Source organism: Nicotiana sylvestris, chromosome 5 (genome assembly GCF_000393655.2).
Source record: "Nicotiana sylvestris chromosome 5, ASM39365v2, whole genome shotgun sequence".
In the NCBI taxonomy this organism is placed as follows: Eukaryota; Viridiplantae; Streptophyta; class Magnoliopsida; order Solanales; family Solanaceae; genus Nicotiana; species Nicotiana sylvestris.
This window is the reverse complement of record NC_091061.1, coordinates 70,907,705-70,931,732: the sequence shown is the minus strand read 5'-3', so window position 1 is coordinate 70,931,732 and position 24,028 is coordinate 70,907,705. Positions and strand designations below refer to the sequence as shown.

The 24,028-nt window shown below is 39.4% G+C and overlaps 1 protein-coding gene across 1 annotated transcript; it reads right to left on the bottom strand.

Moving 5' to 3' along the window:
- Positions 1-2,278: 2,278 nt before the first annotated feature.
- Positions 2,279-5,100, bottom strand: LOC138868806 (uncharacterized). The gene is made up of 3 exons (XM_070146378.1): positions 4,392-5,100; positions 3,306-3,493; positions 2,279-2,977 (listed from the first exon to the last, which is right to left on the bottom strand). Exons 1-3 carry the CDS (start codon positions 5,098-5,100, stop codon positions 2,279-2,281), a joined length of 1,596 nt encoding a protein of 531 aa, XP_070002479.1.
- Positions 5,101-24,028: the final 18,928 nt, after the last annotated feature.

Below are 24,028 nucleotides of genomic sequence, written 5' to 3'. Positions count from 1 at the left end.
ATTATCATGTCTATTCTTCCCTTTTTATTTGCATGGTAAAGTCATCTCCAACTTGGTTGTCCTCAACTGTGTTGATTGGTAAATTTCGGCCATGATGAAGGTTTAAACTGAAAACATGCGAATATTAACAAAAATTGTTACTATCTTTAGATGAATAGCAAATTTGCTTGAGTTCCCGGTAATAGAACCAAACTATTTAACCCAAAAAATAATTTTCAAGGTCAAAGCAATAATTTTATATGACGGGCCACAAGCAACCGATTCAATCCAAAAGATATAAAATTCGTTAATACAAAGTGATAGAGAAGTGGGAAATAAAATCAATGACATATAATATAATAAAAATAAAGCAGAGAAGAAAGAATTCTAATTGAATGATCTTTGATAGGATAATGAGTCGAACAGAGCTTGAAGGGTCGAACTATGGCTAACTTGAGAGCAATATGCTATAAATTACAATGTATAGAATTGTAGAGAAAAAAATTAGATTCCCCCGATGGTGGTAAAAGTATGTCTATTTATGGTGCTAAATCTAAGTAACTAGTCTCCTTGAATTATGAGTCCATTATGAGCATTTACTCAATCCATCCATTACTTTTGGAAGACTTGTAACAGCTGTATAAATGCTAGAATTCTGTAACTGATGAGTTAATTCCGTAATTGATGAGTTAATTCCATAACTGATGTGTCAATCTCGTTCATATTGAGTCAATCCTGTGCTTGTTGAGTAAATCTCTTGCTTGTTGAGTCAATCATGTGCCTGTTGATTGCCTTGTTCTGACCGTTACAATAATTTATTGCATTTATTAATAATTGATTTGTAACTAATAGTGCAATGGTGGTAAATCCCATATAATCCGGGATTAATTGATTCCTTCCTCATTTGTAATTATGAGATATTCTCCTGCACCGGATCCGGGCTATTTCATGATGATCAGTTCTGAGGCTAACAGGCACGGTACGAGTATGGTCGGTCCCGGGGGTGTTTCACATATCATCTTTATATGCCATTCTTCACTTTTCTTCAAACTTTGCTGACACGTGTCACCATTTAATAGACCCACATGGCGAGTCTAATTTTTACTAATACATGAATGTCGGAGTAAGACTTTTGGCGACTTTGAGTAGTTTTCAACCTCTCTTTAATAATCTTGACTTTCTCCTTAGCCTGATGCACGAGGTCCGGCCCTATCAATTCAGCTTCTCCAACCTCGAACCACCCAATAGGAGATCCATATCTCCTACCATACAACGCCTTAAATGGTGCCATCTAGATACTAGCATGGAAGCTGTTATTATAAGCAAATTCTATGTGTGGCAAGTGATCATCCCAACTACCTTTGAAATCTAGAATACAAGCACGCAACATGTCCTCAAGTGTCTGAATAGTCCGCTCCTCTTGTCCGTCGATTTGAGGATGAAAAGCTATGCTAAGATTTATCTGCGTACCCAAACCTTGCTGAAATTTCTTCAAAAAGATGGCTGTGAACTGAGCCTCTCGATCAGAAATGATTGAGACTGGAGTGCCATGCAATCTGACTATTTCTTTGATATACAACTGAGCATACTGTTCCGATGTGTTGAAAGATTTAACTGGCAAGAAGTGTGCTGATTTCGTGAGTCGATCCACGATTACCCAAATTGAGTCAAACTTGTGCGGAGTGCGCGGTAACCCTACCACAAAATCCATATTAATCATCTCCCATTTCCATATTGAAATTTCTATGCTTTGGGCCAATCCACCGGGCCTTTGATGTTCGGCCTTCACTTGCTGACAATTCGAACATTTTTCCACAAAGGGCGCCACAACCCTTTTCATGTTGTTCCACCAATAAATTTCCTTGAGATCTTGTTACATTTTCGTAGAACCTGGCTGCACGGAATACCTGGAATTGTGAGCTTCTGCCATGATCCTTTCCCGAATACCGTCAATATCCGGAACACATACGCGGCCTTGGTATTGTAGGGTACCATCATCCATGCTAAAGGAAAAGGTTGTGGTCTTGTGTTTATGAATCCCCTATTTTAGTTGTGCTAACAATGGATCGTTTAGTTGCTTCTCTTTTCCTTTCGCTACAAGCGATGATTCAGCCCTATTCTGCACAATCACTCCTCCTTCATTAGAGTCCGCAAGGCGAACTCCCAAACTAGCCAACTGGTGAACCTCCCTAGCCAACGGCCTTTGAAACGCCTTAAAATGAGCCAAACTTCCCATAACATTCGCCTTTCCCAAGTGATAGAGAATATCAATGTCATAGTCCTTAAGTAACTCTAGCCATCATCTTTGTCTCAGATTCAACTCCTTCTGCTTGAAAATATATTGAAGGCTCTTGTGATCCGTAAATACATCCGCATGGACCCCATATAAATAATGTCGCCAAATCTTTAGCGCAAACACCACTATCGCAAGCTCTAAGTCATGGGTTGGATAGTTCTTTACATGATTCTTGAGTTTCTTATAAGAGTAAGCTATAACCTTGTCGTGTTGCATTAACACACACCCAAGCCCGACCCTTGAAGCATCGCAATACATCACAAATCCCTCTGTAGCCTCTGGCAGGGTTAACACCGGTGTTGTAGTCAATCTTGATTTCAATTCTTTGAAACTCCTTTCACAAGCATCGGACCATTGGAATTTAACTACTTTCTGCGTCAATTTAGTCAATGGATAGACAAGAGTAGAAAACACCTCCACAAATCTCCTGTAGTACCTGGACAAACCGAAGAAACTGCGAATCTCTGTTGGAGTGGTAGGTCTAGGCCAATTCTTCACTGCCGCAATCTTTTGAGGATCTACCATAATTCCTTCCCTGGAGGCGACATAACCCAAGAACGCGACAGATTCAATCCAAAATTCACATTCCGAAAATTTTACATACAATTGATGTTGCTGAAGAGTCTGTAGAATTGCCTTGAGATGGTTAGCATGGTCTTCCCGACTTCGGGAATACACAAGAATATCATCAATGGACACTATCTAAAGGAGTCTATAAAAGACTTGAAGACTTAATTCATAAGATCCATGAAAGCTGTCGGGGCATTTGTTAACCCAAAAGACATCACCAGAAATTCAAAGTGCCCATACCGAGTCCTAAAAGTTGTTTTTGGAACATCCTGCTCTCTTATCTTCAATTGATGATACCCGTACTGCAAGTCAATTTTTGAGATAACACGTAGCACCATGCAATTGATCAAACAAGTCATCTATCCTTGGTAGAGGGTATTATTTTTGATTGTGACTTTGTTGAGTTTCCGGTAGTCAATACACACCGTAGCAACCCATCTTTCTTCCTTATAAACAAGACCTGTGTGCCCCACGGTGAAACACTCGGACGGATGAAACCCTTCTCTAGAAAATCCTTCAATTGTTCTTTTAGCTTCTTCAATTCTGGTGGTGCCATTCTATAAGGTGGAATTGATATAGGCTGCGTGCCTGGCATCACATCGATCCCATAATCGATCTCCCTATCTAGTGGAATCCCAGGGAGTTCATCTGGAAAGACATCCAGAAATCCATTCACAACTAGCACGGACTCAAGGCTAGGCACCTCGGCATTGGTGTCCGTAACCCAAATTAAATGATAGATACACCCTTTCTTGATCGTCTTCACGGCCATAAGGTAAGAAATAAGCCGACTTTTAGGACCTACATTATCTCCCTTCCATTCAACAACGGGCTCATTAGGAAATTCAAGCCTCATTTATTCTAGTACGACAATCGAGTTTGGCAAAACATGAATAAAGCCAATCTATTCCCATTATTACATCAAAGTCGACAATCCCTAATTCAATTAGATCAGTCGTGGTATCCCTACCTCGTACCGTAAAAACACAACCTCTATAAACTGGAGCATCTGTAATTGACTCACCAACCGGGGTAGACACCGAAAATAGCTCATGAAGCTGATCCGGTTCTATCCCAAATTCTATAGCAACAAAAGGTGTAACATAGGACAAGGTGGAACTAGGGTCAATAAGTGCATACACATCATGAGATTGGACAATCATAATACCTATAACAACATCTGGAAAAGCCTTTGCGATCTAGCGAACACTCATAGCATAGAACCGGCTGGGTCCTCCTGAACTCTGCGCACCATCCCTATCTGCATCACGCCCAGCAGGTGCTAGGGCACCTCGAGCTGGAGAGGGGGCTGAAGATGTAGTAGTTGCTGGACTGGATGACTGAATTGTGCCCCTACCTGCTCCGTGGCAGGATACACGACAATGCCTCTGAATATGACCCTTCATCCCACATCCATAGCATATAGGCAACTCCAAATAGCAAGTCTCCGAGTGCATCTTCCCGCACCTAGGGCACGGGGACCTCTGCTGTTGTTGGGATTTCTCTCCTAACTGACCCCGCTGATGGGATCCCCTGTTGCCCTAACCAGGCCTGAAACGACTCCACTGCTGCTGGCTTGGCCCTAATGACGATGCACTAGCTGCAGACTTTGCAACAGACTGGGACGACCCTGATGATCCACCCTTGAAGGCTGATCTTCCCCCACATAATGAATCTCTCATATTGACCGTAGACCGTGCCTTATTGTTACCCTCTCTCTCCATTCTATTCTTCAGTTTACGGTTCTTTGTGGCCTGAGCAAATGCTACCATCATCCCATAATTCATGTCGAAATTCAATGCAGCCGTAAAAGACCCATTAATAGTCAAAGGATTAAGGCCCTGAACATACCGGCATACGTTGCCCTCCATCGTATGCAACATATGAATGGTATACCTGGACAGGTGAGCAAACTCCATGTGATACTCCCACACACTTTTGTTACCTTGCTTCAGATTTTCAAACTCTGCTACATGGGCTGCCCTTCTCTCAACAGGCAGGAAATGATCTATAAAAGCATCGGCAAACTCGCTTAACCTTGTCGGAGGGCTCCCCTCCTCACGGGAATCTTCCCACAACTCAAACCACGAATAGGCCACCTCTTTCAGATGATAGGCAGCCAACTCTACTCCTTCTATCTCAGTTGCGCGCATAACCTTGAGGGTCTTGTGCATCTCATCAATAAAACTCTGAGGGTCTTCTTTTGGATTGGAACCCGAAAACACTAGAGGGCCTAACTGAAGAAATCTATTCATCTTGGAACTGGTGGAATCCCCTGCTGGCTGGATGAACTGGGTGCAACATTGGACCTCTAGGCCTGAGAGGCCACTAGATGGGTTAACATCTGAATAGATCCGCTAAGATCCCCATCAGAAATACCAGAACCGGAAGCTGGGGCTGGAGGCGGAATAGGAGTACCAATGGGAGGGATAGTGCTACCCTCTGCAGGTGTAGGAACTAGGGTAGTCTGCTCTGGAATAGAAGAACCAGACAAGGTGATAGCAGGGTGACTACCTCACCCGCAGTATCAAGAAGTGATTCATCAACCACTCCTAAGGTGGCATTGGCTCCTTGGCCGATTCTCGCTTTTTTCTTAGGTGCCATTTACTGAAAGATGGAACAATGCACTAGTTAGAGGGGAAATAGTTTCATAACAGGTTTTGCCGCAGGATCCAGAATATCAAAGTAGGGTGTTATTCCTAAATGACCAAGTATCCTCCAACTTATAGATGTGGTCGACAAAATATCGATAAGAAGGACTCCACTAGACACGGCTCCGAGACATCCTAGGACACTTTAAAACCTTAGGCTCTGATACCAAGTTTGTCACGACCCAACCTCCGGAGGCCAGACTGACGCTCAATTGAGTGAACCCAACTGAGCAAGTCTTTCTAACAAGTTCTACGCATCTCAATACGATTAAGAAACCTCGCATTCATTTATTTAGCCAATAGCAAAAATCGTACATCCAACATTGTTGATTCATTTTATACCACAACCTTAGACCATAGATAAGTTTCCAAGATCCCATAGAGTTATAATTTAGAGAAACAAGAGTTTAAGATTTCAACCTAGTTCGTAGACTCGTCCAACACCCATACATAACCCACACAAACGTCTACGGAGCCTCTATGGATGCAAAAGACAAATTATAACATCGCCGGCAACAAGGGCATGGCTATGCCTCAAAAGTGGAAGTCTACAACAAAAGATATACAACATAACCCCTTGAAGGAAGAAGGGGCTCACCAAGACATTGAGAGGAAACTACGCTACGCGCGATCGGCACAGTCCGCTATGGAGCCACCTACATTCATTTAAAAATGTAGCGCCCCCGGCAAAAGGGACGTTAGTACCATGGAATAGTACTAGTATGTATAACTAAATACCATCTATTTAGAAAGAACTTTCATACAAGAATAAGGAAATCACAAGTATAACTTCAAACACTTAAAATGGTCACAACATTATCAAATAAAAGAATCATACAATTTTCACATCATTTTCCCATAGCTTTTAGTTTTGGGGCATTCCATACAGTTCATCATTGTCCACAATACCACCGCTATCTTTCGTAGAGTCCGATCTAGACCCGATCGGGTAGGTTTCCTCATTTGAGACATACACTTCAATCACAAATACAATACTACCATGTGTACGGCATGACATATGATCTCGGCCCGATCGGCTAGGTCGCCTTACCAAGGCATTTTCCTTTTCCGTCAATCATCTTATTTCAATCTTTGTTTCACATATATCATTTCATAGGTGCTTGGGGCCACAACTATCACATCATATATTTGGCACTAGGCCACATCTCACATCATTCCCAATTTCAATGTTAGATTTGTAATTTAGGATAATATGTGCACATAAGAGAAATAAAATTGTAAGCATAGATGAGACTCCACATAGATGGCACAACATATTTAGTTTCAATCTTAATTTAAGGTCTAGGCATTTCAATACATGATTCATATTCATTGCACCTTTTCAAGTTATCAAAAATAACACTTCGACCACATTGAGACACATCTTTCACGCCTATAAATTTGCAACTACAATTCATGTGAAACAACAATCAACATAACAATCCAACATTAATCTTACCGCATTTACACAAACACCAACGGAACTCAATTTCGAAAAGACAGGGTTTTAGTTGTACATACCTCGATTGAGCTTTCCCTTAATCCTATAATATTCCGAAATGTTCTCATTTCAATCTATTTATGTAATGTAGCACAATTTAACCCATAATCAGGAAAAAATCATAGTTTAAGCTCACTTGAGCATTTTATCAAGCATTGAGTGTTCATCAAGGACTTATGGTCATTTTATGCAAGATTACACTAGCCCTTCCCCATGCCTCTCTATTTATAATCTCCTTATATCTTCTAAGAACACATGCATGCAATGTAATCACCCCTATCCCCATGAATTACCTCACTAATGGCCCCTTATAGCTATATTTAAAATTAAGAGCTTAGGTGATGAAGTCTTACCTCCTGTGATGAAGATTTAGGCGCCTCACTTGATTATCTTCAATGTTTTAACAAAGATATGTGGAGCAATTTTGATGAAAGGCACTTCCCTTCTCTTAAACCCTCTTTCTAACTTTAAAAGCACCAAAAAAGTAGACTCAAAATGAGCTATTGCACAAGATATAACGACAGGGCGTCGGGTTTAAAATTTAGAAATATGGAGTCCCGACTCAAATCTGCGATCGCATATGCGATAGCAAAATTGACATGCGGCCCGCATAGTGGACCGCAACAATGGTCCCAAAACCTGAACAAACTATCTGGGTATGCGACATAAATGCGGTCCGCATACCTGTTCCGTGGTTGCATAATGCACCGTAGAACTGCTTCTCGCAAAATTTCCCAGGGGATTTTGCGACGACTATGCGGCCTGCATATTGATTATGTGATCGCATAATTAGCCGTATAGTTAACCTCAAATAAACCAACAAACTGTCTGGATCTACGTTGACTATGAGATCCACATAGCTATTATGCAATCGCATATTGGACCGCAGAAACACAGTTTCCTGGAAAACATTATTCCTTAACTATTTAATGCACAGATCTATCCAAAGGGTCTGAACCGCACATGATTTTAAAATGGCACTACGGGATTCGGGTTTTTGAGTAGAAATCTCATGGGGCCTTACATGAGGGCCTATGAGCGAGCCCTGAATGGCCGAGATACAGAGCCTAGTATGGCCTATGAGCGAGCCTACTATGGCAGAGCGATTACACATACCAAGCCTTACAAGGCAGACAGTTATTTTCCTTACTATTTTGAGAGAGTTCAGTCAGTATCAACAGGTAAGCATATCTTCAAATTATCTTTGACTTCGAGTTACTTTCAGTTATTATATTATCAGTTCAGTTTCAGCTTTAAGTTATTTTGTTTCCTTACATAGTCGATACATTATTTCGTACTAACGTCCCTTTTGCTAGGGATGTTGCATTTCATGCTTGCAGGTCCTCATTGATAGTTGGACAGACCTTGCTAGTAGACAAATTCAAACATCATCTTGGTTGGTAAGTTCCACTTCCTTGGAGCTAACAGGTCTAGACCTTGGAGTCCATTTTATATATATAGATTTGATGGGTAGGTCGAGGTCGTGTCTCGACTATGGTAAAGTACAGTTATCTCTAGAGGCCTATAGAGGAGTTGTGTATAGTTTGTATATCAGTAGATGTTCATGGCGGCCTCATCAGCTGTAAAGCAGCAAAAAAATTTTGCTAAGTAAATTAAGATTTCGTGGTGCCAAGGTAGGTTAATTATTTTATCTCGCGTGCAAATGATGATTCATGATATAATGGATATCAATTGGATATGTTAATAAGCGTATAAGTCATATTATAAGTGATTTGGGGTCTAAGGAGAGGCCTAAGTCTAAGCCAAGTTGGAAAATTTTATAATAGACTAAAGTTGTAAATGAGTACGCACAAGACCTCACTTTGGACAAGCATATCTTCATTTATATAAGGTGTTGTGCGATACTAAACCTATCAAATTAAAGCTCCTTGAGTCTAGTTTCCATCTCATCAAACCGTTTGTCATTTGGAGGTGTATAAAAAGAAAGTTATGATCATTTTACTGGACTTGTGTCCGACGCGCGTCCGCGGCGCGGCCGCAGGAAAACTGAAAGTTTCTACCTCCGAGCGCGGTACGAGCGTGGACACCACGTCCCGGACATGGTTTGACATGGTCGCGCGCCTAGTAGTCCTATAAATACCCCAAGACCGGGTATGGGGATCTCCAAGTCATTTTTTTGAGCTAGGGCTTGCTCTATCAAGGGGAATCCGTCCCATACTTCCCTCCTATGATCCAAGGTAATGTTTTTGGAGTATTTTAAGTTGATTACTACTCCTAAACACTTATATTAACAAGGACTGATCTTGAAAATCCATACATTCCCATTCAAATCCCTAAATTTATCAAGAACACTACAAGTGAGGATTATCAAGATTCTTACCACAAGAGGTATGTCTATCATCTCTAACTACTCTATGGTGATTATTTATGTATGATATATACGTCAGGACTCATGGGATGGTGATTGGAAGCCTTAGGTGCCTAACCTAGGTTGTGTTGGTGTTGTAGAGATTGTGAGATGGGTTATTGAGGTATAATTCTTGGGTGTAATAGTATTATGTATACATGCATGTACATATTAGGTTTGTGGGAAGATTGTTGAACATAAATAAGTAATGATTGGGTTGGGTAATGAAGGAAATCTTGTAAAAAATATTTGAAATCAAGATGCTCAATTAGAATTTGATAAAATGCTCAAATGAGCTGAAACCATGAATACCTTCCTAATTTGTGTTTAATTTTGTTATGTCTCAAGTAGATTGGGATTTCTAGAATTTTCGGAATGTCGTAGTAACTTAAGGAAAGCTTAAATAAGGTATGTATGGCTAAACCCCCCTCCTTTTAGAAATTGAGCCTCCATGATGCCTGTGCAAATGTTGTAAGCCCGGAATTCGATTGATGTGGTACTTGTTATGTCAAAAAAATTGATGTTGTGAAATTGCATGCGGAAGATGCTTCTCCATGTGTTTAGTGTATTATTCTTTGTAAATTGAGGATGCCGAGTTAAGGTTACATTGTGATTAATATGCAGAACTAGATGAATTTCTCTCTATGTTTATAACTTAAATTGCTTTTGTATGTGCCTATAATCCTAAATGGCAAGATAAATGTTAAAAATGGGAATAATGCGAAATGTGAGTTATGGAATGTGGTAATTGTGGCCTGAAGTGCCGAGAAACTAATTCATGTGAATCCAAAGATTGAAATGAGATGATTAACGGAAAAGGGTAATGTCTTTGTAAGATGGCTTAGCCGATCGGGCCGTGATCGGATGCCATGTTATACACGCATGGTGGTACTGTATTGAAAATTGAAACTGAAAAGTGAGAATGAAATAAGAGTAAAGTCTTGGTAAGACGGCTTAGCCTATCGGTTCATAATAGGACTCCGCTCAAGGAAGCGGTGGTAATGTAGATGATGATGCAACGATAAGGAATGCCCCAACCAAAAATTTCAGAAATTATGTGAAAATTATGTTAACCTCTTATATTATTGATGTGATGCTTATTTGAATCTTTGTTGTCCTTATGATTTCTTTTACTCTTAATGGTTGTTCTTTCTGACTGGATGTTATTTAGTTATACATACTAGTACTATTCCATAATACTAACATCCCTTTTGCTGGGGGCGCTACATTTTTTTAAATGAATGTCGGTGGCTCCATAGCGGATAGTGCCGCTCGCGCGTAGCGGAGCATCCTCCTCTCAAAGTCTTAGTGAGCCCCTTTATCCTTCAAAGGTGTTGTGATGTACATCTTTTGCTATAGATATCCACTTTCGAGGTATAGTCGGGGCCTTGTTGCCGGCATTGCCATACTTGTCTTTTGCATCCTCAGAGTCTCCATAGACATATGTGTTGGTTATGTACGGGTGTTGGATAGGTCTACGAACTATGTTGTAATTCTAGCTCTCTCTTCTCTAAAGTGTAATTTTATGGAATCTTGGAAACTTAACTACGGTTTAAGGTTGTGATATAAAATGAACTAACCGTGTTGAATGTACTATCTTTCCTATAGTCTAAGTAAATGAAAGCATGGCTTCCTTATTCATATTGAGATGGGTAGAAAGTGTTTGATAAGGCTTGCTCAGTTGGGTTCACTCGTTGAGCGCCGGTCGCGCATCTCGAGATTGGGGCATGACAAACTTGGTATCAGAGTCTAAGGTTTTAAAGAGTCCTAGGATGTCTCGGAGCCGTGTCTAGTAGAGTCCTTCTTATCAGTGTGTTGTCGACCACATCTATAAGTTGAAGGCTACATGGACATTTAGGAATGTTACCCTTCTTCAACACTCCAGAACGTGCAATAAAGCTTGACTATAAGATTGTCTTCTAACTCATGCATTGAGATTCAAGGTAAGTTTAAACGCTCTTTCGTCTATTTCAAGTAATGTTGTCATATGGCATGACCAATGGGCCAAGGCAAAGGAGATGGCACATGTATCTTGTTGAACGAATGGTATGGGAATATAGGATAAGTACATTGCACCATGAGCATAATTTATTCGAGGAAAGTGTTAAAAATGATTACCACCTCCAAAGAAACATTGAATTGATAAGTGATATATAAGCTTGAATAGCACATGTGGGTAGTGTGAGAAGTTTCTAAATGATCCTAAGGTGTGAAAGAAAATTGGTTATATAAGCATGTGATATATGGGAGACATGACCAGGAGATTAATGATGAGAGTGCAAGTCTCTTCTAGGAGACAAAATGTTATGAAAGGAGATTCAATTGAACCCACGATGAGAAGACCCATGTACAACGAACTTTATAAAAATCCAGAAGTGTATGAAGTGATATTACACTCCTAAAGGATATTGACATGAGGAATTGGAATCCTAAGCCTGTGTGGCTGAATAAGAGCAGAGAACTTATGAGGTTAATACCATGGTGACTTAAATCTCCCTTATAGTCGAACATATATATGAGGGATAGAGACATGAGGCATATGTCCCTGAAGTTGCTAAATTCAAGAGTTGTATCAAAATCGGGGACATTCGCCCCTAGTGTGGGAGGAAGTCCATAGTGAGGTCACTTAAATACAACGAAATAAGAGTAAGACCGTGTAGCTATGATGTTTGAATATTTTTTTGAAGACGGGTGTAGCCTAGTAAAAGAGATAATGGGTAACGTGATTCTCTGAAAGGATATGCTCGTGATAGACCGCTAGTACCCCAGGAAGGTAGAAGTTTAAGGAAGGAAAACTCTTCATACGTGGCAATGTTAATGACAGGGGCAACGGTTCTAGAAACCATGAGTAGTGTTTGTAAAGGGGGTTTTATTCTTAATAGAGGGTCAGGAACAATGGAACCCAAGGAAGTACTATGGATCAAAAGTGAAGGGTTGTGAGTTTTTTGAATGGGTTAATCATGGAATTGCGATTCAACTAAAGTTCCAAGGCATTAAGAAAGGTAGAACGAGTAAGAGAAATAAATGTGATGCTATAATAAACAAAGGCTGCATTTGGACTTAATGGAGAGACCTTAAGAATCTTTCAAGAAAGGGTGTGTTAAGTGATACGCGGATGAACACACTTTCCCACAGATATCCCAACAAGTGTCGAGAGGTGAGTAGGATGAATTCCTAACTAAGAGAAAACACCACATAACATACGAAAGAGTGCATAGCTATTCCCTAATTAGGATGAATGAGGTGAGAAGAATTGGAAGAAAATCTATAAACTGAGATATCCATGGTTTACATAATCTTGTGTTGGATCTGTAGTAGTTGTTGATCTAGGGTTTAGGTTCAGAAATGTCTGGATTTTATATATATTCTCAATATATGTTTGAGTAATATGGTTATATACCTTTTTGTTGTGGTGTAGGCTATTAGCATAGGTTGAAGTTTGTGGGGCTATAACTATTGCTTCTCTTGGCTTTTTTGATGTAAATGGCTTATCAAATACGGTATTTAGGTTTACATTGATATGTGGTTTTTTGCTAACTTGTTTGCTTGTACCTGCAGCTGTATATAAAGCAACTGTGTTATGGGTTTTTTGGAGTTTCCCAACGTCTCCTTCTACCTCTGGAAGTTTAGAGTCTTCCGATCGACTTAGCTCCGCATTTTTATAGTCATGCTGCTGACTTTCTAGCTGTTGTAATCTTTTTCCCATACTCTCCATCTGTAAGGATAGAGTAGTAAGGATTGTAAATATGTCTTTTGATTCTTGGCTTTCATCTGTTTGGGTACCTTTGTCTTGATAGGTAGTCTGCAATAACATTCTTGTCAGTCCGTATTACTTCAATTGTAAATGTAAAATTTTGTATATTTAATACAAGTCTCCTTATTTCCTTTGTAGTTACTGAATCCTGTACTTTCCGAGTTATCCACCATTTTACTTGTGTATTATCTGTTCTTACTATAAATTTGTTATAAACAATATATGGCTCAAATGCTAACAAACATTTATATAATCCAAATAGTTCTTTCCTATTTATTTCCCATTTTAATTGTGGTTCCGTGTATGATCCGGAATAATATCTACAATGGTGTTCAATTTTTTCATTATCATATTTATATTTTAGAACTCCTCCGTAGCTGTGATCACTAGAATCAGTTTCTACAATATATGTAAATTGTTTCTTTTCATCTGGAAAATATAGTTTTGGTAATTTTTTACACATATTTTTTATCTTCTGTATATGTATTTTATCTTTTTCGTCAAAATGATATTCTATGTCCTTTTTTAATTTTTTCTGTAATGGTTTTAAGTTTTCTGCTAATTTAGGAATATATTCTCTTACTTGGTTAACCAATCCTAAAAATGATTGTAACTTCTTTTTTGTATCAAGTGTTTCATTCAAGTTAATTATTTTTTGTACTACATGGGTTTGCATTTTTATTCCGTTTTTATCTATTTGTATACCTAAAAATTCTATTTGATTTTTCATTACTTCTGCTTTCTTTTTACTTAAACTTATTCCTGATATTTCTACAATGTGTATGAATTTTTCTAGTAGTTTTATATGTTCGTTCTCTGTTCTAGAATATAGCAATATATCATCTATATATATTATACAATTTTCTAATTGGTTGAAGTAATTATCCATAAAATGTTGATACCTACCTGGTGCATTTTTATATCCAAAAGGTAATACGTTCCATTCGTAAAATCCTTGTGGTACTGTGAATGCTGTTAACTTTTTAGATTCATAGGTCCTATAAGAAAACTCATCCAGTAATGTTTTTTGTTGAGAATTTGGAAGAGCAAGTTGCAAGTATTCACAGAAGATTGTAACGATATCATGGAAATTATTGAATAACTCAATTTCTATGAGGTCTTATGTAAGAGAAATGTGACATAGATGGTCCACTGTTGATGCAACATGGACAGGTGATCGCTTATGCCTCTAGACAACCCAAGAATCATGAAAAGAACTATCTAACCTATGACTTAGAGCTTGCGGCAGTGGTGTTTGCCCTAAAGATTTGGCGACATTATTTGTAAGGGGTCCATGTGGATGTATTTACGGACCACAAGAGCCATCAGTATATTTTCAAACAAAAGGAGTTGAATCTGATACAGAAAAGATGGCTCGAGTTACTCAAGGACTATGATATCGATATTCTCTATCACCTGGGAAAGGCCAATGTTGTAGAGGATGATCTTAGCCGAAAATCTATGGGAATTTTGGCTCACTTGAAGGCATATCAAAGGCCGTTGGCCAGGGAGGTTCACGAGTTGGCTAGTCTGGGAGTTTGTCTTGCAAACTCTAGTGAAGGGGGAGTAATTGGTGTAGAATAGGGCTGAATTGTTGCTTGTAGCAGAGGTCAAAGAAAAACAATACAATGATACTTTGTTAGCGCAGCTGAAGGGGGGAATTCATAAACATAAGACCAATTTCTTTTCTCTCTTGACATGGATGATGGTACACTATGGTACCAAGGGCGGATATGTGTTCCAGATGTAGATGATCTTCGGGAAAGAATCATGGTTGAGGCTCAAAGTTTTTAGTATTCCGTTCACCCAGGTTCTACGAAAAATGTATAATGATTTCAGGGAAATTTATTGGTGGAATAACATGAAAAGGGATGTGGCGGACTACGTGGCAAAATGTCTGAACCGTCAGCAAGTGAAGGCCAAACATTAAAGGCCTGGTGGATTGGCACAAAGCATAGAAGTCCCAATGTGGAAATGGGAAATGATCAATATGAATATTGTGGTAGGGTTACCACGCACTCCGCGCAAGTTTGACTCAATTTGGGTAATCATGGATCGACTCACGAAATCAGCGCACTTCTTGCCAGTTAAATCTACCGACACAGCGGAACAATATGCCCATATGTATATCAAATAAATAGTCAGGTTGCATGGCACTCCAGTTTCAATCATTTCAGATCGAGGGGCTCAGTTCACTGCCAACTTTTGGAAGAAATTTTAGCAAGGTTTAGGTACGTAGGTAAATCTCAGCACAGCTTTCCATCCTCAAACCGATGGGCAAGCAGAGTGGACTATTTAGACGCTTGGGGACATGTTGCGTGCTTGTACTTTTGATTTCAATGGTAGTTGGGATGACCATTTGCCACTCATAGAATTTTCTTACAACAACAGCTTCCATGCTAGTAACCAAATGGCACCATTCGAGGCACTGTATGATAGGAGATGTAGGTCTCCCATTGGGTGGTTCGAGGTTGGAGAAGTAGAATTGATAGGGCTGGACCTCGTGCATCAGGCCATGGAGAAAGTCAAGATTATTAAGGAGAGGTTGAAAACTGTTCAGAGTCGCCAAAAGTTTTATTCGGACATTCGTCGCAGAGATTTGGAGTTCAAAGAAGATGATTGGGTATTTTTGAAGGTTTCCCCAATGAAGGGCATCATGCGATTCAGGAAGAAAGGGAAATTTAGTCCGAGGTATGTCGGACCATACAAAATCATTTAGAGGATTGGTCAGGTGGCATACAAGCTCGAGCTGCCACCGAGATGTCGTTGATACATCCGGTCTTCCATGTGTCTATGTTGAAGAAGGAAGTGGAAGATCTATCCGCTATTGTGCCAATTAAAGCTATTGAGGTTAATGAAGAACTATCTTATGAAGAAATTCCAGTTGTGGTAGAACTGTTATGGTAGAACTAGCATGTTGAGGAAGCCACTTGGGAAGCCGAGGAAAAAATGAGAAAGAAGTGCCCACATTTGTTTGAATAGTCATGTAATAGCTTGTATGCATTTGGTTCCTATGAACTCTTATCTTTTGATTTGATCTATGTTAAACTATTCTATTTTGGTTATATATATTGCCTATGCGGCCATGGTTGGTGTTGTACGAGTTATGTTATGTCTATGGAACATATATATGCTGTTAGGATATGTATATGGGGTCCTCTGACAGGTGGATAGGCCTAGTTACAAAGGAAACTCTGGCAAAACTTTCGGAAATTTAATGAGTTAGCCAAATTCGGGGCTGTTGATATATTTCATGATGTGAAAAATCTAAAGTTACATAATGATGTCTAATGAATAAACCTTGATCCTCATTCGAGGACGAATGATCTTAAGCGGGGGAGAATGTAAAGCCCAAGAAAATTTTGCTAAGTAAATTAAGATTTCGTGGTGCCAATGTAGGATAATTATTTTATCTCACGCGCAATTGAGGATTCATGATACAATGGATATCAATTGGATATGTTAATAAGCGTATAAGTCATATTATAAGTGATTTGGGGTCTAACGAGAGGCCTAAGTCTAAGCCAAGTTGGAAAATTTCATAATAGACTAAAATTGTAAATGAGTACGCATAAGACCTCAATTTGGACAAGCATATCTCCATTCATATAAGGTGTTGTAAGATGAACAACCTATAAAATTAAAGCTATTTGAGTCTAGTTTCCAACTCATCAAACCGTTTGTCATTTGGAGGTGTATACAGAATATTATGATCATTTTACCGGATGTGTGTCAAACACGCGTCTGCGGCGCGGCCGCGGGAAAACTGATAGTTTCTGCCTTCGAACGCGGCCCGAGCACGGTGCCCGCGCGGCCACCGTGTCCTGGGCCGGTTTGACCACAGTCGCGCACCTAGCAAACCTATAAAAACACCAAGACCGGGTATGGAGAGTCTCTAAGTCATTTTTTTAAGCTAGGGCTTGCTCTATCAAGGAGAATCCATCCCATACTTTCCTCCTATGATCCAAGGTAATATTTCTGGAGTATTTTGAGTTGCTTACTACTCCTAAATAATTATATTAACAAGGATTGATCCTGAAAATCCATAGATTCCCATTCAAATCCCCAAATTGATCAAGAATACTACAAGTGAGGATTCTCAAGATTCTTACTACAAGAGGTATGTATATCATCTCTAACTACTCTATGGTGATTATTTAAGTATGATATATATGTTAGGACTCATGGGATGGTGATTGGAAGCCATAGGTGCCTAACCTATGTTGTGTTGGTGTTGTAGAGATTGCGAGATGAGTTATTGAGGTATGATTGTTGGGTGTAATAGTATTATGTATACATGCATGTACAAATTAGGTTTGTGGGAAGATTGTTGAACATAAATAAGTAAAGATTGGGTTGGGGAATGAAATAAATCTTGTAAAAGAGATTTAAAATCAAGATGCTCAACTAGTATTTGATAAAAGGCTCAAATGAGCTGAAACCATGAATACCTTCCTAATTTGTGTTAATTTTTTTTATGTGTCAAGTAGATTGGGATTGCTAGAATTTCTCGAACGTCGTACTAACTTAAGGAAAGCTTAAACAAGGTATGTATGGCTTTAAAACCCCTCCTTTTAGAAATTGAGCTTCCATGGTGCCCGTGCAATTATTGTAAGCCCGGAATTCGATTGATGTGGTACTTATTATGTCAAATAAATTGATGTTGTGAAAATGTACGTGGAAGATGCTTCTCCATGTGTTTAGTGCGTTATTTTTTTAAATTGAGGATGTGTGGAAAACATGAGCTATGTGCTAAATGCCTAAATGTCAAGTCAAGGTTACATTGTGATTAATATGCTGAACTAGATGAATTTCTCTCTATGTTTATAACTTAAATTGCTTTTGTATGTGCCGATGATCCTAAATGGCAAGATAAATGTTGAAAATGGGAATAATGCGAAATGTGAATCCAATGATTGAAGTGAGATGATTGACGGAAAAGGGTAACGCTTTGGTAAGACGGCTTAGCCGATCGGGCCGTTATCAGATGCCATGTTTTACGCACATGGTGGTACTGTATTAATAATTGAAACTTAAAAGTGAGAATGAAATAAGAGTAACATCTTGGTAAGACAACTTAGACGATCGGGCCGTGATCAGATGCCATGTTATACACACATGGTGGTACTGTACTGATAATTGAAACTGAAAAGTGAGAATGAAATAAGAGTAACGTTTTGGTAAGACGGCTTAGCCGATCGGGCCATGATCGGACTCCGCTCACGGAAGCGGTGGTAATGTGGATGATGATGCAACGATAAGGAATGCCCCAACCAAAAATTTCAGAAATTATGTGAAAACTATGTGAACCTCTTATATTATTGATGTGATGCTTATTTGAAGCTTTGTTGTCCTTATGATTTATTTTACTCTTGTATGGTTGTTCTTTCTAATTGGATGGTGTTTAGTTATACATACTAGTACTATTCCATGGTACTAACGTCCCTTTTGCGGGGGCGCTACATTTTTTTAAATGAATGTAGGTGGCTCCATAGCGGATAGTGCCAATCGCACGTAGCGGAGCATCCTCCTCTCAAAGTCTTGGTGAGCCCCTTTCTCCTTCAAAGGGGTTGTGTTGTACATCTTTTGCGATAGATATCCACTTTTGAGGTATAGACAGGGCCTTGTTGCTGGCATTGTCACACTTGTCTTTTGCATCCTTAGAGGCTCTATAGACATATGTGTGGGTTATGTACAGGTGTTGGATGGGTCTACGAGCTGTGTTGTAATTCTAGCTCTCGCTTCTCTAAAGTGTAATTGTATGGAATCTTGGAAACTTAACTACGGTTTAAGGTTGTGATATAAAATGAACTAACAGTGTTGAATGTACTCTTTCCTATTGTCCAAGTAAATGAAATCATGACTTCCTTATTCATATTGAGATGGGTAGAAAGTGTTTGATAAGGCTTGCTCAGTTGGGTTCACTCGATCGAGCGCCGGTCGCGCCTCCCGAGATTGGGGTGTGACATCAGCCTCCATAATTATATATATGTGTATATGATCTTTTGGGTATGTTTATCCCTCAGATAAGAGAGAAGATATTTTCATATGATTCCGAATACGGCCTCATCGCCCTAAGCTGAGTGGTACGCTTAAGCCGAGTATGGCACCAGGTACCGGCCATGCCTCATCATATTCGGGGCATGACACAGCCCGAGAGCTCGGGTTTATGCATAATGTTGCTTAGTGAGTAAGAAGTTATGATACATATGGGGTGGCATTGAATATATGGCTTTAACTTTCTGGAGGCGCTTAGCAAAGCGAGGGCGAATTATTCTAGGTGAGGATACCTTGCTTTGGCCTCACCTAGAGTTATACGAACATAATAGATAGGAAATTGCGTCCTTCCTCTTCCCGTACTAGTACTCCACTTACCGCTATCTCAGATACTATTAAATATAGGTATAGCTGCTCGTCTGCCTTCAGATTATGGAGCAAAGGTGGACTCGAAAGGTACTGTTTGAGTTCCTTTCAGAGCTTGTTGACACTCTGGGATCCACAAAAAGTTATTCTTCTTCTTTTTCAATAATGAGAAGAATCGATGGCTCTTATCGGAGGACCTAGATATGAACCGGCCCAGGGCGGCTATGCGCCTGGTTAGCCTCTGAACGGCCTTGACACTGTCCACCACAGTGATATCTTCCATAACTTTTATTTTGTCGGGATTGATCTCGATCTCCCGGTTGGAGACTATGAATCCAAGGAACATTCCAGATCTGACCCTGAATGCACATTTCTCTGAGTTTAGCTTCATAATGTATTTTTTCAGTGTGTTGATGGTTTCGTGCAAATGTTTCAAATGGTCCTATACTCGTAGGGACTTAACTAACATGCCGTAAATGTAAACTTCCATTGATTTTTCTATTTGTTTTTCCAACATCCGATTTATTAGGCATTTATAAGTGGCACCGGCATTTTTTAGTTTGAACGACATTACATTATAGCAGTAGGTGCCGAATTTAGTGATAAAAGAAGTTTTTTTTGATTGCCCGGGTCCATCCGGATTTGGTTGTACCCAGAATGGGCATCGAGAAAGCTGACTATCTTGTGCCCAGCCATTGCATTGATCATGAGATCAATGTTAGGCAAAGAAAAGAATCTTTAGGGCACGCCTTGTTCAAGTGTTTGTAATCTATGCACATTCTTAATTTATTTCCCTTTTTAGGCACTACTACAATGTTACCCAGCCAATCCGGGTATTAACTTCCTGAATGGAACCTATTCTAAGGAGTTTCGATACCTTGTCTTTTGCTACACCCTGTGCATCCCAAGGTGACGTATAATGAATATGAGACTTGTTAATCATTATCTATAAGAGTTTAAAGTCATAATATGATTATATATGATGTTTTGATAAAAAAATATAATGTTTGGGAAAAATTGGATTTGAGTTGTAGAAAAACTGACTAAGGATTTGCCTTGTAATAAAGCTTTTTGAGAAATACATTTCGTGTGCTATATGAGGTCTTTTTATGACATATTATATACCAAAATGAAGGTCTTCGAATACAGTTTCCAAATCACTTAACCGTTTGATCATACGACAATCAGATAAAAAGATATAAGTGTTGGAAGATGGGCCAATGCGAGGGTGTCAAGCTAGCACCTCTTTGAATTTTCAAAAGATTATATATAAGTCTTAGCTCGTCTCTCTCTTCACTTTTACATAAATCTTGACCTGAGAACACCATAAAAACCTATTTTTGAGCTTTCTAAAGTGTCTCAAAGAATACTAACATCCCAAGTACGAAATCGAGAAGTGATAATATTAGAACGATCCCTACGGCGTAAGTATCATTATACTGCTTCTCTTTTTTCTTTGTAGTTCGCGTTTTGCAAGGTACTTCATAGTTAAGAAACGTCTAATTTCTGTATTTAAGTCTTTAAATATCACGTAAGGTTGCTAAATTTGTTTCCCAATAGTTAGAACTTACAGAACAATGATCGGAAGCCATGAGTTTGATTTTTTCCACTTTTAGTGGACTATTTTGTAGTCCACTCATGTTAGCCTATTGTGTTGCTGACTTATGGAGTTTGGAAGGATAAAAGGGCATGGATAAATGCTACATGTATTAGGGTAGTAGGTTTGTCGCTTGTCGTTGCAGTTTCAGGCTAATTGATAACTTGTTGATTGGGTGTGTTATGGTATACTTAGGGTTTTTGTTGTATTGAAGGTCCCAAAATTTAATTAGGTTGGTTTTGAGTTGCTGATTGCATTGTATTTGTATCTTGCCTATAGTAGGCTTGAGGGAGCAGTAAAATTAGGGGAAATGCTGCCCGTTTTATTTTAGAATTGAGTTATGTTTTGAGATACGTAATATACTAGCGCCATCTAAGTTGTGCATGTATTTCTTTGTTATAGGGCTGGCACGATAGTTATCATATGCTTGTTGTTGAGTTACATTGACAACTTGAGGTATGTTAAGGCTATTCCTTCTTTCCTTTTAGCATGATCCATATGATACAATGAAACGATCAAGGACACAACAACTTTCATATGTGATCCAATTCTTAGAAGTACTAGGGTTGACTATGTTCTAGATTCCCCATATGTCCTACTACTATATTGTCAGTTCAAAGGTCTCGTGATATTTCGAGATATCTTATTGACTTACTTCATTATGCATTGCATCCATTTATACATGTATATCGACCCACGACCATATGGCGTTATATACGCGTATAATATATGTATATAGGGTATTGGGAAAGGTTATGGCATTATATACGCACCACCAACTGTTCAGCTGGTATATATTTATGATTTTGCCCACATAGGCTTAGATGATATGATGGGATGATCTTAGAGGCTTGATAATGTTATGTACGCATATACCTATGCATGATATGAAATTTATATGCATATGCATGACATTATAAATGTTTCATGATTTATAGAGCTATTAAGACTTACAGTTTTAGTGATTTACTCCATGTTTCTTTCATGTCTGTCATATACTAATTATTATGCCTTACATAAGCGGTACATTATTCATACTTGTGTGCGGTGAAATTGGGAAGGCCGATTTCTCCTTGACAAAATGCTTCGGAGGGTGATCCCGGAGGCCCGGGATCTCGAGCTGGTCACTTCCCTCAAGATCTGTCAATGCCAAGCCAAAGATAATGCCGACCGAAGTCCCGACGAATGCGGGAATCTCTCGAAGAATGCATCGGGGGTCGATCAGGTCTATTTGAGCAGCTCGACATCGGCCCACGTATACGTCGTAAAACTAGTTGTTTGTCCCATCCTATTTCCTTCATCACGCAACGTATCTTGTAATAAATTTGGGCTCACCCCTCCTATAAAAGGGGAGTCGCTAACACCCTGTAAAGCAGAGCTCCAAAAATTTCTCCACAAGATCAATAATATTTCTCTCTCTCTTCTCTCTAACTCGCTTGCTCTCACTAGCTCAAGGCCACTTTAGCATTCATCGCTTTCTTACTTGTTCTTTATTTATTGCTTGGGCTTTGCCATATAGTGCTTTGTTTTATCATAACCTAACTGTTATCCCTTCTCCGACTATCCCCAATAGCTCGAGCTCAACCCGAATATTGACCCCAGGTCCTCTATCGACCGGTCCGAAGCCCGTACAGTAAGCTTTTCGGGTTGATTATTGCTTCGTTTAGCTCGGATTTCATCGTTAAACTCCATATTCTTAGCATCATCTACTCTAAAAACTAGCATAAAAATAGATCACCTATTTTTAGAATCCAATTTACAAATTTAATTATTGTTACCATTTTCACGGTAAACAATACTGACGCTTTATTTCCCGGGGACCTATGTTTCATGCCCGTAAATGCAGGTAGGCAGGCTGACGGTCCCCCATCTTAGGATCTTTGCTCACCGAGAGGTTGTGTGCTCTAATTGATCGGGAGCTGCTATTGAGTTTTGATAAAAATACTTTTGTATACATATGGGTATGACGGGGCCTAATCCCTTCCTTTATACAGGTTGTACACTCTATTAGAGGTTTGTATACGGTCATGTATAGTTGAATAATATGTGGCCTTGTCGGATCACCCTACCGTATTCCATATATATATGTATGTAAATATATCTTTTGGACATGTTTTCCCATGTATATTGTTCATATGAATCAGTATTTTATTTCAAGACGTTATGCATGACCTACACTTATTTGATGTTTAAATCTTAGACGTATGCATAGGGGTGTTTGATAGGTAGAACTCGGGCACTTGTCACGCACCATTGATTTTGGTCGTGACTAAAGTGGTACCAGAGCAGTTCCATCATAGGGTTGTCTACAGACCGTGTCTAGTAGAGTCTTGTTTATGAGTGTGTTATGCACCACACTTCTAAACTGGAGGCTGCAGGATATATAGGATGTTATTTTCCCTTCTTATTTTAGATCGTCCAATATGAGGATTCATTTTCCTAATGATATGTTATGTTTTCAGCGATGCCCAAGAAAGATATATCCGCCCAGAAGGGCAAGTCCATGGCTGATGAAATTATAAGTTGACTACCACGAGTTACCAGGGATCGGGGAGAATCTCATAGTGAGACTCCATCTCAAACTTCACATATCCTGCCTTCCCTAAAGGAGATCCGAGGGGCACCAGCTCTAGTACCCCTAGCTCCTCAGCCAGATGCACTAGTTGGGGAGATGAGAGAAGTTATTCAGCTATTGACTTGATTAGTGGCTGCACAGGCTCGGATCCAGGGGATAAGTATTGGTCATGTAGATAGGGCCATCAGTGTGAGGGTTCGTGATTTTATTCATTTGGACTCTCAGATGATCTTTGGAGCAGATCCAAACGAGGACCCTCAAGTATTTATCAATAGGATGCAGAGGACTTTGAGGGTAATGAAGGCCACTACGACTGAGTTAGTTGAGCTAGCTTCCTATAGACTTCGGGATGTTGCAATTAATTGGTACAAGTC

What these genes read in the sequence shown, in the direction of transcription:
- LOC138868806 (XM_070146378.1), bottom strand. Translation starts at nt 5,100, where the DNA reads ATGAATAGATTTCTTCAGTTAGGCCCTCTAGTGTTTTCGGGTTCCAAT. An exon ending in GTGGAGTCGTTTCAGGCCTG is followed by an intron (nt 3,494 to 4,391) that starts GTTAGGGCAACA and finishes ATGTCTTTCCAG; the next exon opens with ATGAACTCCCTGGGATTCCA. An exon ending in TTTCACCGTGGGGCACACAG is followed by an intron (nt 2,978 to 3,305) that starts GTCTTGTTTATA and finishes AGACTCCTTTAG; the next exon opens with ATAGTGTCCATTGATGATAT.